General features: G+C 36.2%; 2 protein-coding genes across 2 annotated transcripts; both read left to right on the plus strand.

Moving 5' to 3' along the window:
- Positions 1-203: 203 nt before the first annotated feature.
- Positions 204-4,926, plus strand: LOC148676198 (uncharacterized). The gene is made up of 2 exons (XM_088604760.1): positions 204-1,602; positions 3,186-4,926. Exons 1-2 carry the CDS (start codon positions 1,428-1,430, stop codon positions 3,362-3,364), a joined length of 354 nt encoding a protein of 117 aa, XP_088460886.1. The 5' UTR covers positions 204-1,427; the 3' UTR covers positions 3,365-4,926.
- Positions 4,927-7,502: 2,576 nt separating this feature from the next.
- On the plus strand, positions 7,503-14,132 carry LOC148676199 (putative defense protein 3). The gene is made up of 5 exons (XM_088604774.1): positions 7,503-7,872; positions 8,256-8,371; positions 8,905-9,020; positions 10,613-10,677; positions 11,703-14,132. Exons 1-5 carry the CDS (start codon positions 7,674-7,676, stop codon positions 11,786-11,788), a joined length of 582 nt encoding a protein of 193 aa, XP_088460900.1. The 5' UTR covers positions 7,503-7,673; the 3' UTR covers positions 11,789-14,132.
- Positions 14,133-14,666: the final 534 nt, after the last annotated feature.

Here is a 14,666-nt window from a genome sequence, read left to right on the forward strand (position 1 = left end):
TCTCTGAATGTATGTTTGAGTGACTGTTTTTGTGCTGTGTTGGACTGGTGTCCCCTGGTGTGTCCTTGTCTAACAGGTTTGGCTTTGGTTTGCCATAACCCTACATTGGACTAAGCTTTTATTGAAGACAAAGCTCAGATTCGCATCCCTTTCATATAGTTAATGTCATCTTTAGGTTCCGAAGTCCTCATCTCATTTAAGACATAGATGCTGCAGCCTGGATAACACCATGCGTATGCAAAATTATTTGTTTTTAACCTTGTAGATAACATGTTTTTATACCCTTGTTTTGATAAAAGATGTGTATTTTGACAACAGAGCACACCACAACGTTTTACTAGAAGTGTGTATCAAGAGGAAGCAGCCAGCATCGGCAATTTTCTTCCTTTCAGCAGATTCTAGTTAGGTGGAAGTTTGTCAAAAATACATATTTTTGACCGATAAAAGCATTTAAGAAAGATCCATAACTAAAAGGAATCTTAATGGGTGATGGACTGGGATGTTTAATGCCAATGGGACTGTCAAATCTAAGTTGTTATAAAGAATGAAGTTTGACAGAGGGGGGAAATGAGACTATTTCTTATATAGGGTACATTGGCCAGATGTTTTTTTAGGAACTTTGATATTTACAAGTTTAATTGGTATTGGAATACCTAGCTGCATTTTGTGTTGGTCAGTAAGGTTTTCTCTTCTTTATGAAGAAGCTTCTTGCTCAAGGTTGTAATCGGATACAGAAGAAAATGTCTTAATCCCTTTCTTAACCAAGTCCTTTCCTTCACTGGATCATCCATGTAGACATTGATATAATTCTTTAGTTTCCTAAATAATGAATATGTATGTCATAATGGGTCATTTCTTATTCAAGTGGGTACTATCATTGTTCTGTTAGCTTCATACTTGATGACGTGTGATTGCTTTGCTATAATTCTTTTTTGCAGTGGCTTCAAGCAGTGCTTAAACCATACAGTCCTACGATGTCTGCACTATAGACACCATTTCCATGTCTTTAAACTGCCGTCATACAGTATGTCCTGTTGATGAATTGTTATTATACAAGTTAGGACCTTTCCCTTTACAAAAGAGTCCACTCTCAGGAGCACATGTACAGTAGCTGAAAATGTTTATGTGATAAATCCTTGAAAATGCGGTAGATTGTATAATTAAAGTGTGCGCCACATGCGGCAGCCCTTCACAGGGTCTGACATCGATGCTGAAATGTCTCTTTGGAGAGCACTTGCATCAAAGCTCCACCACACTTCAAAGACTGGCTGCCGAGATGGAGGGGGGGAGGGAATGGTGGAGGGTGGACAATCGGCAGCAGAAGTAACCATGGGAGTACATTCTGTAGTCCTCTTACAGATGTTTCAGCCACTGGTGGATGGTGATTAAACGATCTGAAGCTTTTCATCCCTGATGGAGAAACGGCAATGGGCTGCACTCCTTCTAAATCTAAAGCCACCTACACCCACGACAAGGTCTGGAGAGATCTTGACACCTGCTCCACGTTTGTTTCCAGCCTCAAGAGCTCTGTCTCTACCCCTGAAAGGCCATCACCTCGGCCGCGATTGGAAAGCAGCAACATTAAACAGAATTTTTTGAGCGGTAAGTGTTTTAAGCAGGTCTCGTAACGTGAAAGCCTAGTAAGTGCTGGTCAAGGTCATGGAGGTAAGAATCTCTTTATCTGGTTACTGTGTTTTTGGTGCTATGTACTGGAAGCCCTCTTTGCCTGATAAAGTATTTTTCTGTCAGAGTGTTTCCAGAATTCAGTGCAAAATACTGAGATCTAATAGTTACACTTGCATTGAATTTCATTTTGCTTATTCTCACTTGCACTATGGAAAATTAAAAAGCGTTTTAAGAGAAATAAACTGTAGTTTCCTTCTGCGTTGGTAGTTCTAAAATGTTTAACCTCTAATAAATCAAAATTAAGACTAATGTGGAATGTATCATAAACATTTAGACTGCGATGTGAAAACTATTCTTAGATGGACATATTTCGTAGTTTAGAATGTTTAAATGTTAGTACTAGTAAAAATGTGTAAAATAATGTCTTGTAATAAGTCTCAAACTTTCTCTAATATGCTTGTCTGCTGTCTGCAGTTTGTGAGAAGAATCATATTTTAGGATGTGCATTAAAACCACACCAGTTGAGTGTTAGTATTCTAAAAGCCTGAATGAATTCCTTATAAGAAAAAACTTTAACATTTATTTAAACGTATGGTGCCTTGCAAAAGTGTTCACCTCTTCTGAAGATGCCCCATTTTTTTTAAGTGAATATTGCAATCAGAACTTTAAAGTTCAAACCGAACACTTATAGGTGAACTCCAGGGAAAAATCCAATACTAAATTATGTTGATTGTACAAGTGTGCACCCCTATGTTATGATACTGTATGCAGAAATTAATTTAGGTGAACTGTAATGTTCTCAGTCAGGTAGAACTTTTCAAACAAATATTCAACTATGAAGACTGAAAAGCTTTCAAAACACTTCAGTAAATAGGGAAGAGAAAGACACAAATCAGGAGAAGGATATAACAAATTCAATGACTGAATCTGAAAAACACACTTCAGTCTGCTAAAGACCTAAAAATGGGATGAAAATTCACCTTCAGGGAGAACATTGTCCCAAAACACAAGGCCAGAGCTACACTCCAGTCAAAATCCTGATTTAATCCGATAGAAAATATGGGGCAAAACGTGAAAATGTCTGACCCTCAACAATTCCCAACGTGATAGAAGTTAAGCCAATTAGCCAAGGGGAAGGAGTGAAAATTACAGCATTCCATTGTGTAAAGTTACAAAAAACCCACAAAAGAACTTGAAGCTCTAATTGACACCAGAGGTGCTTCCCCAGATTATTGATTTAGTTGACTCAGGGGAGAGAATACTAATGCAATGTGCATATTTTAATATTGATTTCAATTTTTCTTTGCAGTGCTTGCCAACTCTTTCATCCAATAAAAGCGTTCAATTTCAGCGCTGACGTTTTAAGTAAAAATACTCAGTTAAAAAAATATATTTATTATTTTTTAGTTAATCAAAACGGGAATTCAATGTACGTATTCATTGGCAGGGGGAGAATACGTGTGCAAGACACTAGACACAGACATTACCGCTAAACAACTTGTGGTGTCCAAGTCGTATTAAAAATGAAATGGCCTTCCAATCTGCTTTTTCTGGCATAGTTCCTTCTCCGGGCTATCACAGCAGAGCGTTAAGTCAGCCCAGCAGCCCCGACACGTGGAGCACCTTCAGCACCCCAAGTGCCACGAGCCCCCTGTGCAAACCGCAGCCCAGCGTCAAGCCCAGCAGCAGCGACAGCGACTCCTCCGACAGCGAGACCCCCGGCCAGCACGGGAGATGACAGAGACAGCCCAGGCGCAGGGGATGATGGCTTTTCACATGGCGCTCGGAACTAACGAACACAGAACTGATTGACTGGCAGGCCGTCTTGGAAAAACACCTCGTTCCCGTTGCAGCCAGTGAGATGCTTCTCCTTCACTCTTAGAGTTTCAGTCATCACGGTCTCATCAGTCTCCATTACTCTCCACCTCCTCAAATCTGTAATAAAAATAAAATTCGGCTACAGTTGTGTTGACAGTTGTGTATAGTGATGCTTGTCTTTGATTTTTTAATGCTTGGGATAAAAGCCCAATGTGAAACTGCTTTTTTATCTTTTCTGGTTTATCTTAAAGGCTCCTGTAAATAATTATTGTGTGTTGGGATAGCAACTGAATTATTAAAGAAATAGATTAAAGATTGGAAAATTGTAAATAGAGTGTACCAGGGTTGTAATCTACATAGCAATGTCACTGTTAAACTAATCCACGTATTGCTAAACAAAGGAATATATTTTCTGAGTTCCATTGCATATGGTTATATTTTCTATTAAGGGTAGAATTAAGATATTACCTGTGAAGTGAATGAATAAATAGGAATCTAAGCTATAAACAGTTTTGTTTTTATCTGTCTTGTGCTTCAGTGTTAACCTTTTAACGAAAATGTGTTTAAAGCATTGCATTCACAGTGTATTTGTGAATTATACACTGATGTATAACCAGGTGTGAGTTGTTTGAATAACTTTTGAATGTGCCCAAAGCTGTCATCATATTAAATAAACTCGTGCTGTTATTTCAGTTGACAATTTTCCACATTTGACTAAATTTTGGATTAAATCTGTTCTTCAACTTCCCTCCCTCGCCCACAAATCACACATTTTAAAATCCAGCACCGTGTCGGTGGCCTCTTGTTTTTGGCTTTTACATAACGAAATTATGGTCATGAAATACTGTGTTCTGTCACATGGGATGAAATGTTTACTCTGTTTTAGTACAGCAAGAAACGGCTGGATTATCTTCAGTTTTGACAGTATAAAACAGCACTTGTCCTTACTTTTACTAGAGACCATTTATACGGTACAGCCAGTTTATGTATGGTATGTGTTACAGTAACCACTAATTTTTTACATTTCTTGGGATGTTTGCAATACAGAAAGATGTCTTCAATTCTAAATTGTGTATTATGTAGTATTTACTGTTCTGAGGTGTATACAATTGCAATATAATACAACTATCCATGTGTAAATGAAGACAGATACTTGAAATTTTAGTATGTCAGTCAAAACATACAGTACAGTATGTTCCTTAAAAAAGTGACTATGCTTTAATTAAGCAAAATATTGTATTAAATTCTAAATGTTACTTTTGAAACACAATTCCAAACATTGTAGGTATAAATGTGGCAACAATATAATGGAAACATTGCATTTGTACTGTGCATTTCCAATTTCCCTGATTAGAACACCCATATTGATAAGTTAGTATGATATTGATTATTATAATCACAATTATTTAGACAAGCTTGTGCTGCCTCCAGTTGTTATTGATAAATTGCATTAAACACATGAAACGGTTTCAGACAATAAAAGTTTATTTTGTCTTTTTGTAATGGATAAGTTGGTTTGTTTGGCATTAAGCAGACACTTAAAAAAATCAGAAATACCACTGAATCAAGTAATTGCTACTGATGGCACAAATCATTTTTCTACATTGTTCATTGCAATATATCATGCTTTTTATAAAAGCCTTACTGACATTTTGCTATAGTATTTCATAACAATGTATTTCATTGGACTTGCACATTTTGTTTTCATGCTTGTAAGAACTCAAAAATGTTGTATTCATATCTGCTCAATAGCAACCATACTGCCTTACTGCCACATTGCTTCCTTACAGTTTTGTATGCCAATGGAGCATAAAGCGTTGGAAGAAGTGCTAAAAATTCCTGCTGGCAGATCTAGATATTTTCGATGTCCATAAAAAGGATGTTTCAGTATTATCTCAGAAAGGTCATCATTCCACAGTATAATTGAAAAATGTTTATACCATACCAAGGTGTTAACTTTTTCAGAAACCTATTTTATCTTAATCTGACCTCATGGTTAAAATATTATGAAAGAAAACTAATTGTTTAATTATTTTATTTCAAAATGACAATTGTTTATAAAATAAGAGCAGTAGCGTTGAGTGCTGAACTCCCTCTTTCATTTCATGTTGGTTCTGGTAGCCCGCTCGGAGAATTTGTAGGTCCACCATGGATGAAATATTGCTGCCACAGCTGGTCCCTGCAGTGGAGTCTGCAGTTGCTCCTGAGTAATTGCAAATGTAACTTCATGACTTTACAGAGGTTTAAGTGAGGAGCTGCGTCAGTGTGTTGGCTGCAAAGGAGCAAGTAAAGTTTAAGGTAACACCTGAAGAAGGCAAGACATTAGAAATGCTCCTTCTAATTTTCAGCATGGAGTTAATTTTACTTGTTCTTGGTAACTTTATATTTTTAACTCACTGTTTTTTTTCCAATTGCTTTTATGGAATCTGCTATTGGGGAAGTGTGGTTTGCAGTCTTTCTATGTTTAAATAGGGCAAATATACAGTCCATCAATGGTCACCACGCAGTTTGGCTGAGGTTGAACAGTTCTGTAAGGAGGAATGGGCAAATATTCCTCCCTCTAGGTGTACCAAGTTGGTAGAGATGTATCCAAACAGACTCAAGGCTGTAATTCAAGCAAACCACCAAGTATTAACTCAGGGGGGTGTTCTCTTATCCAACCCAGTTATTCCACTTTTTTTCAGAAGTTTTGCTTTCTTTTTTTGGATGTTGCACTTTATATACCCACTGTATTGTGATAAGTAGCAGATTATTCACTTTGGCTGCTTTTGAGTTCATCCAGGCTTTGTTATAAATTATCATAGCTTGTTTTATTATGTATTTAACTTATTTGATGAAAACATTTGCACAATTTTCTATACTTTTCTCCAGTTTCAGTGCTTGTGTCATTGATGGCACTTAATGGTAACCATCATTGGCTTCTTGGGTATTAGTATGGCTTGGTTTTAACAGCTGTTAGGGACTGGTGTCCCATTTAGGGTGTACTCTGCCTTACACCATCACTTTCTGGGATAAGGCTCTGGCCCCCCAGCAACCTTGTACAATCCGGGAGCCTATCCCGGATGATGCAGTTACAAAATGAATGGATGTTTGTAACAGGTCCACTGCCAGAAAACCCTTCGAAAGACTCAAGGAACATGAAATGATAGAATGAGCCCAGTAACCTACATTATCTCATTAATGCTTCAACACTGACTTCAGTCTTCTTTTGGGAGATGTGATTGTAATCATATTGGATTATCACATTTAATGGATATATTCCTATGACATATACACTTTTCAATTTCCCAAAGTGTAGTAACCCATACTTATTGTAATTATACGCCTAATTTCATTTTTACTTTGACCAGTAAAGATTTCTTATATTTATGTGTAATCAGTGGGAAAATATCTGTTTCTTCGATGGAGTAAAAGCACAAGGGTGTACTGTATATCTGTACAATTAATACACTAAAAACTACTGTGAACCCTTTTTTTCAATACAGACTTCTGTCGTAGACAACATTTACCAATAAAAATATAGTTTACTGTAATTGTGAGTCATATTACTTTCCTGCTTAATTCTTATTCAAATTCATTTTATTTCGCTTTTTAATACAATGTTTTATGAGACCAAGGTTGTCCGAGTCGGACAAATACGTACTGTAGTAATTTAATCTGTTAAAAGTACCGGTAAGAAACGAATAGGGGCTTTTAATAATTAATCACTTTGTAAAGGTAATTCCTGTTTCAAACATTCTACTTCTAACATTTTCGATGCCATAAGTAAGCAGAGTTCCTCAGAAATGTACTATAAAATATAGAGGTATAAATGTGATTATTCTGATTGCAAATTATGAAGATTAAAAAAACCAACACAACCCATCATGTGTTTTTACTGTTAGAAACCGTGTCGAAGAATGTAATAAATTAACGTCAGGGAGCAAAGAGTAAGCATATGGAAAAATGTCGGGGAAAAGGCTTATCTTCTGAAAGACATTATAATTCATTCAATTGAAAATTGTGGTATGCAAAGGACCCTCTCCGAGAGAGGAATTCATACACGTGGTTTGTCTCCTTAATTTTGCATGCTTGTCTCCACATACCCCGGAGCGCATGTACTATATTCCGGCCACCTGTTGGGCGATGTGTAAACCGGGACAACAGTCCAGGAGGGATCATGTTGCTTTGATAAAGAGCTGGATGCCCTCGCAAGTTCAAGGTATTTCAGAAGTGAGCTACAGTAGAAGATGGAGCTTGTTACCAAAACCTCGCCCTGCTTTCTGATGCTGTACTGGGTCACTCCAGCGCTCTCCTATCCGACCGGAGCCCCTGTGAACGCTTGTGTTTCGATGACACCAAACCACAACACGAGCGCTTCAGACACGGATTCTCCCTATACCGTTAATATCACTGAGACTGCCTACAAACATGGACAAATGATAAAAGGTGTGTTAGATGCGTTTATTTCGTTACATATAGTTATTATTCGTCTCTCAAATTATTTCTTTTGTCGTTTACATGATTCAAACTTTAATCGTCATTTCGTACAGCTACAACCCGTTTCCATAAGCCGTTCAGACAATTTTGATAATATTTTGTTACATTCATTTGCAAGGCTTTACAGCATTCATTATGTGTTAATCTGTAAATAATATATTAGAGACGTTTTTAATACTGTAAATTGACACCTACGATGATACAAAACTATATATGAAAATAAAAAAATAATTGTTTCCTAAAATACACGTTTAGTCACAAGTGAACTATTCAGCGAGATGCAACTAAATTTGTTAGCTGTTGATTGTATTACAGTACTTTTTTTTTTCTAGTGAAAATTATGTCATCGGAACCATACAGGGGAATTTTTTTGCAAGCGAGGCATTACAATTCTTCCACCATCGCTGGAAGCTGGAAAGACTTACCTGCAAATATCCAAACGATAAATGTAAGCCCCGGAATTCACTGTGATTCATATTTTAAATGTCTGGAGGAGATTAATCTCTTCTGTGTTATGTTAAAACATTTATTCTGCTCTGATATGCTATCATATTATTTCCTGCGAATATGCCATATTGATTTACTGCATATTCTTGAACAATGAATATTCTCTAAATGATCAACACTTTGTAGTGACCTAAATTTAATGTAGGTACAATAGTATAAATATAAATGGTTTAAAGTCAAAAGTTAGAAGAGAACTATTGATGCTTAATTAAACCATGCCTACTAAAAGTGAATTGCACTCTTTTGTGCTTAGAAAAGGCAGAGTTCTTATAGTACTGGAAGGCTGGAATGATAAACGTTGGAATGACTGATAAACGTTAACAATTCGTCTTCTGCATGAGCTCAGGGCATGGTTACATGTTTTGTAAACTTTATAGAAATTTGTAAAAGAAAACAATGCCAGAATGCCAGAATCATTGGACAAGGTGGTGGTTAAATTAAAATAATTAAATTATTGTTTTTTTTTTCTTAAAGTGTGGATCTGGAACCAGTAATGCAGTGACACATACCTCCAGAACTGAAAAACCTCTTGGATTAGTTTTTACCTGGATAGCTCCGTCCTCTAATGGTCCTGAAAAAATTGTATTCCAGTAAGTAAACCAACTGTTCACCACTACGTAAAGGCAAAATGACTAATGGTGGTCAGTCCTGTTTAGTGAATACAATACTGTGGTATTTTTGCAGAAGAGAAAGGATAACAGCAAATTAAAATAGCACCTGTAATTGTTTTGCTAAAGTCTCTTACAATAATTCAGGCAGCCTTCCTATACTGTGTAATCTTTTTTGAGTTTACTCTTCAACTGACTTTAAAAATTGCATTTTTAAAGCTTTTATGTGATCAATACATACACTTACAAATGCAAGTTATGTTGGAAATATTGCTTAGGGCTCTGGTTTTATAACTTGAATGTTGTGGGTTCAAATCCTGCTGGGAGTGCTGCTGTTGTAGCCTTGAACGAGATCCCTCAATTCATTTGTTCCAGTAAGATTCCCTGCATCATAAATACTGAAAGAACAAATGTAAATTATTTTGGATAAAACTGTTACCCACATGAATTAGTAATGACTAATCCTGTAGTGTTAGTTCATATACTATATATGGAAATTTGTAGGAATGGTGAAGTTGTGTTTTGTTGTTCAGCCAGGTTGGAAATCTGTAGGAGCTGATGAAAGTTGGAAATATACACAATATGTACACAAATATGTACGTACATGAATGTGTACACAAATGTGTATGTGTATGTGCAATCGGTCTGCATTCTGTTAGACTTTTATCATCAGATTAATCACAAAGTTGTCTACAATTTTGCATTGAACATCACTTGTGCTTGAGAATAAACTGTACTTGTAAGCAGAAAAGCATGAAATGATTAACAAAAGCAATAATTTGATATTTAGATCCTTGGGTCATTGTGATGATATACGCCATAAAGTTAATTATTAAACTTAATTTATTATAAAAGTACACAAATTGTTTGGGGGGGGGGGGGGTAAATCTGCTTTTTCCATCAACTCTTTTTTCTCCTAGCCAAAAGACACATTTTTGTTATTTTCCATGATCTAGAAGATGTACTTGTACACATTATCCCTGTTCTCTCCAATATCATTTTAGTATTAATATAACATGGTTTTATGCTCATTTCTCACATGCTGGAGTTCAACTGTATTAGGAAATGACTGATAGATATACTGTACTTGTAATTGATACTGCTCTATAAATATTGTGGTATGCTGTAATACCAATGTAATGTAATAATGTAAGTGTTGGTTTTGTCTTTGCTTGAGGGTAGGTCATGTAGCCATGGACAGTTGTATCTGAATCAATTACATAATCTAGGGGGGCTGTACTTGACACTGTGTAACTGAGGGGTCCCCAATCCGTGATCTGGCCCCTACCCGCCTTCTGGTTTTCACTCTTATTGAAATGAATTACCTTACCGAATCCTTAATTGAACTAACTCGTTGCTTGAATAGAATTTTTTCAAGTTTCATCTTCTAATAGAAATGGGGATTTTATGTTTCTTTATGACATGGAAAACTTCGCAATCTGTCTTCAATTCTTCAAATGAATCCTGTTATTAAGGCTAGTAAGGGTTCGGTTGTGTAACAAGGAGCTCAGACAAAACAGAAACCAGCAGATGTGTGAGCAGAAAAGATCTAATAATTGTTTACGGACCCTCAGGGCTACCGTTGTGAAGAACAAGACAATATTCTGGACAAACATCAGATCTTCGGAGCTGCAGTTAGGTCAGTCTTTTTTCTATTACTTTTCCACCCATTTGCTAACTCAGTATAACCTAAGGTGTGCACTATTCCATTGAAATACGGACTAATAAAGTTAAAATTCTAAATTTAAACATGCAGTAGGTGCTATTCCTGATAGCGTATTTTAATAAAATATATTACTGACCTATACAACACCTATACATATTTTTCAAATCAAATGAAACCCTTGAGAATTTAACTTTATATTGTGTGCACCCTAAACTATTTTGGATAGACCTACAATATTTACTTAATGGAAATGTAAATCTAAAGACACAGTAAATCCATCCGTTTTCTAACTACTTCATCCAATTCAGGCTCACATGGGAGCTGTAACCTATCCTGGCATTAGGCACAAGGCAAGGTACACCCCTGGCAGGATGCCAGTTGATTGCAGAGCACACAAAGACAAACACACACTCACACCAGGGCCAATTTTCCCAGAAGACATTTAAACTACCTGTCTGTCTTTTGACTGTGAAAGGAAACCAGAGTACCCAGAAGAAACCCACACTATATAAACTATACAGAGATAGCACCCCAGGAATTGAACCCAGGGCCCCAGTGCTGTAAGGCAGCAACACAAACCATTGTACCACCATATCACCTTCTAAAACATGAAAGAGAATAATATATTATTACTACTTTATCAGCTATGGTAAGGATAACAAGGAATTACATTATAAAACGTACTTATTCATGAATAGGCAGAGATTCCAGATTCATCAAATGAGTGTGTTGAAGACTAACGTTTTTAAATAAAAATTGGAAGATACGCCTCCTTTTTAGAGTGATGTTAAACAGGAAAATGTATGAAAATATTATTTGGAAAGAACAACATGAATTTAATTTAATATAAGAACGCACTGCATTTATTGCCCCTTATGTACTCTCAATTCATCTTTTATTCAAATGAGTAAGATCTAAAGAGAAATCTCTTATTATACTGAAAATATTGTGATTTACTTGCAAGCTTTCAAGATTTGTGTGTGTGTTTTTTTTTCTAGACACCAGTGGAGCAGCCTCAGGCCTGAAAATGAGTGTCTCAACTCTAATGTTGCTGTTGGTGCTGGTTGTCATCAACTCTGTTTGAGTCCAGTTTGCTGTTCTTTGATATTCGGAATAATGTTTTGAAAGACCCTTGTCTGTAAGCTCCCTGCTCAGTGCTGGGGAATTACTGTACCCTGAATATACAAATCATTTTACACATTTAATTTAATATTTTAAAGATTGTGTAGTTTTGATACATTTAATTACTCTAGTCTAAACTATAACTTGATACTGTGAGTTCTTATTAAGTAGTACTGTATATGAGTAACTTTGACTTTATTTGTCTTTGAATGTCTCTGTGAAATAGACTCTTTCATGCTGTGCTTCCCTAAGAACAAGTGTTTTGGCAGTCATATGGTAATGTGCAATAACTTGTATTTATCAGCTTCTTTTACCAATAAACACCATTGATGCTTGCCATTCACAAAACACATTTTTTTAAAAAACTGAAAACATTTTCAGTACTTGTTTAGCAGCCTTTAGGTTAATTTGTCAAATGACTCTATTAAGTCACAGAATTTTATAGAATACATTTGATTTATTTCAATTCACACAAGTGTTTCATCACAGCTAGCTGGGTGTCTGGAGAAAAAAAAATGAATGAATGTGATTAGATGTGTTTAATATATTCCACTGTTCTGTGTTATTGTATTCATTTTCTTCCACCCACTGCATGTAACACATTTTAACTGGTTATGTTACAATACTTCAGGTATCACTGTGTGTATTCTCTTTTTATTTGACACACCAAGGTAATTTTTTTCTTGCCTGTTTTTTTTTTATTTGAGTTGCAAATTAAGTACTTCTTCACACATAATAGCACAAACTGGGAGAAAGGGACAGTTTAATTATTTTACATGTGCACAGTTTGTCAACAGTTTAAGAAGACTGGAAAATAGCTTACTTTACTGTATGTGCATATAAAGAGCTGATTTCTGTGAAAAATACTTCTTTTTGAATAATATTCATACACAGTTAAGAAAGCATATTTGTGTTACAGAATTTGTGATAAGTTCCCATTAAATCTTTCTTTGTTACTGTCTTCGTCGGCGAACTCAGATTTTATCCCTACATTCTTGTAGTACATGTCCATACAGACACACGTAGACATGCCTTAAGATTTAGAAGAAGCCATTTGGTTGATATAAAGTAATTTACAATATACAGTACCAATAAAAAGTTTGAGTACACCTACTTGAAACCAGGTTTTTCATGATTATCTGTGCTTTAAACTGTATAAACATGTCTGTAAACACTTAATTTTTAATTATATTATATGTGTACTTATGATCTTTAGTGAACTGCATTGCAAATGTTAACTTTTCATTTTCAATAAAATGAACACCCAAAGAAAGCAGATTTCAGTCTGAAACCCAGGTGAGTTAAAATTGAGAAATGTGTACAACATGGTGTTAGAACACTAAAAGAAGTTAAAAAGTGTCTTTGTTAGATGTTCTCATGGTTAACTACTGTAGCACGTTACCTCATTTACCTTTTGTCACCAATTATTGGTAAACAGGTGAGGGTCCACAATTACTATAAATATAGGGAGCATGGGCACAAATTTGTAATTCCTGAATGAACATGGCAACATATGCTCAGAAAGCAAGGAAAAAAGACAGTCTATAATTACTTTAAGAAATGAAGGTCAATCTTTAAGACAAATCACAAGAACTTTTCAAGTGTCAGTAACTGCTGTGGCCAAGACTATCAAACGATATAAAGGAACTGGCACTCATGAGGACCGAAAAAGGCCAGGCAGGCCAAAGGTGACCTCAGAATTTCAGAATACGTTCATTAGAGTCACAAGTCTGCGAAACCGGAGACTAACTGCCCCTGAAATACAAGCTGAGCTCAATGCAACTAGAAGTACAGATGTTTGAACATCAACTGTTCAGAGGAGGTTGCATGAAGCTGGCCTCAAAGGTCCAGTTTTTGTGTTTTTTGGCCCAAGCAAGTCTCTTCCTCTTATTCTGGTTTCTTAACAATGGTTTCTTTGCAGCAATTCTTCCTGGTAGGCCAGTTTCTTGGTACCGTTTGACAACAAACTTTTTGACTGGTACTGTATATTAAGGAATGCCACCTCATCTTCATTTTGTCAGTTAACTGTCAGTTTCTGTCTCCATTCTTGTGTGGTCAACTTAAAAAAAAATATTTCTGAAGCTGAAAAATTGAAGCTGTTTTCATTTCATTTCAGGATTGTAAAATGTATTATATATAGTAGGGAACCATTGAAATGGGAAATTCTGCTGGAGAAGAAAGTGCGCTATCTGCTGGTGAACTAACAGCAAAGAAAGCTGTGAAATGTATAAATACAAAGCACTCCTCATATGACGTTTATTCCTGTTACTTTCTTCAGAAAATAAAGTTATCTTATTCGTCGTATACAGTATGTATTGCTGCCCAATTTTAATGTTTAGTTTTTGCAACAATAATAATAATTCCTTACTCTAATATAGTGCTTTTCTGCACTCTTCACTCATAGTGCTTTTACAGCATTTCCACCACCATCAATGTGCTGCAAGTATGAGATAGTGTGCTCCCCACACATCAGCTAACAATGGGGAGGAGAACCCCATTCATGAAGCCACTTCATAAATGGGGTTTATTAGGAGGCCATGATTGGTAAAGGCCAATGGGAAATTTGGTCAGGGCATGGGGTAACACCTCTAATCTTTTCAAGAAACACCCTGGGATTTTTAACAACCACAGATAGTCAGGACCTTGGTTTTACATCTCATCTCATCCAAAGGACAGTGCCTTTTTACAGTATAGTGTTCGCGTAACTATACTGGGGTATTAGGACCCACATAGACTGCAGGGTGAGCGCCCCCTGATGGCCCCACTAACACCAATTCCAGCAGCAACCTTAGTTTTTCCCAGGAGGTCACCTGCTGAGCTTCAGTGGGCTGCCAGTTGTG

Source organism: Lepisosteus platostomus, chromosome 2 (assembly GCF_059453375.1).
Source record: "Lepisosteus platostomus isolate fLepPlt1 chromosome 2, fLepPlt1.hap1, whole genome shotgun sequence".
NCBI lineage: Eukaryota > Metazoa > Chordata > Actinopteri > Semionotiformes > Lepisosteidae > Lepisosteus > Lepisosteus platostomus.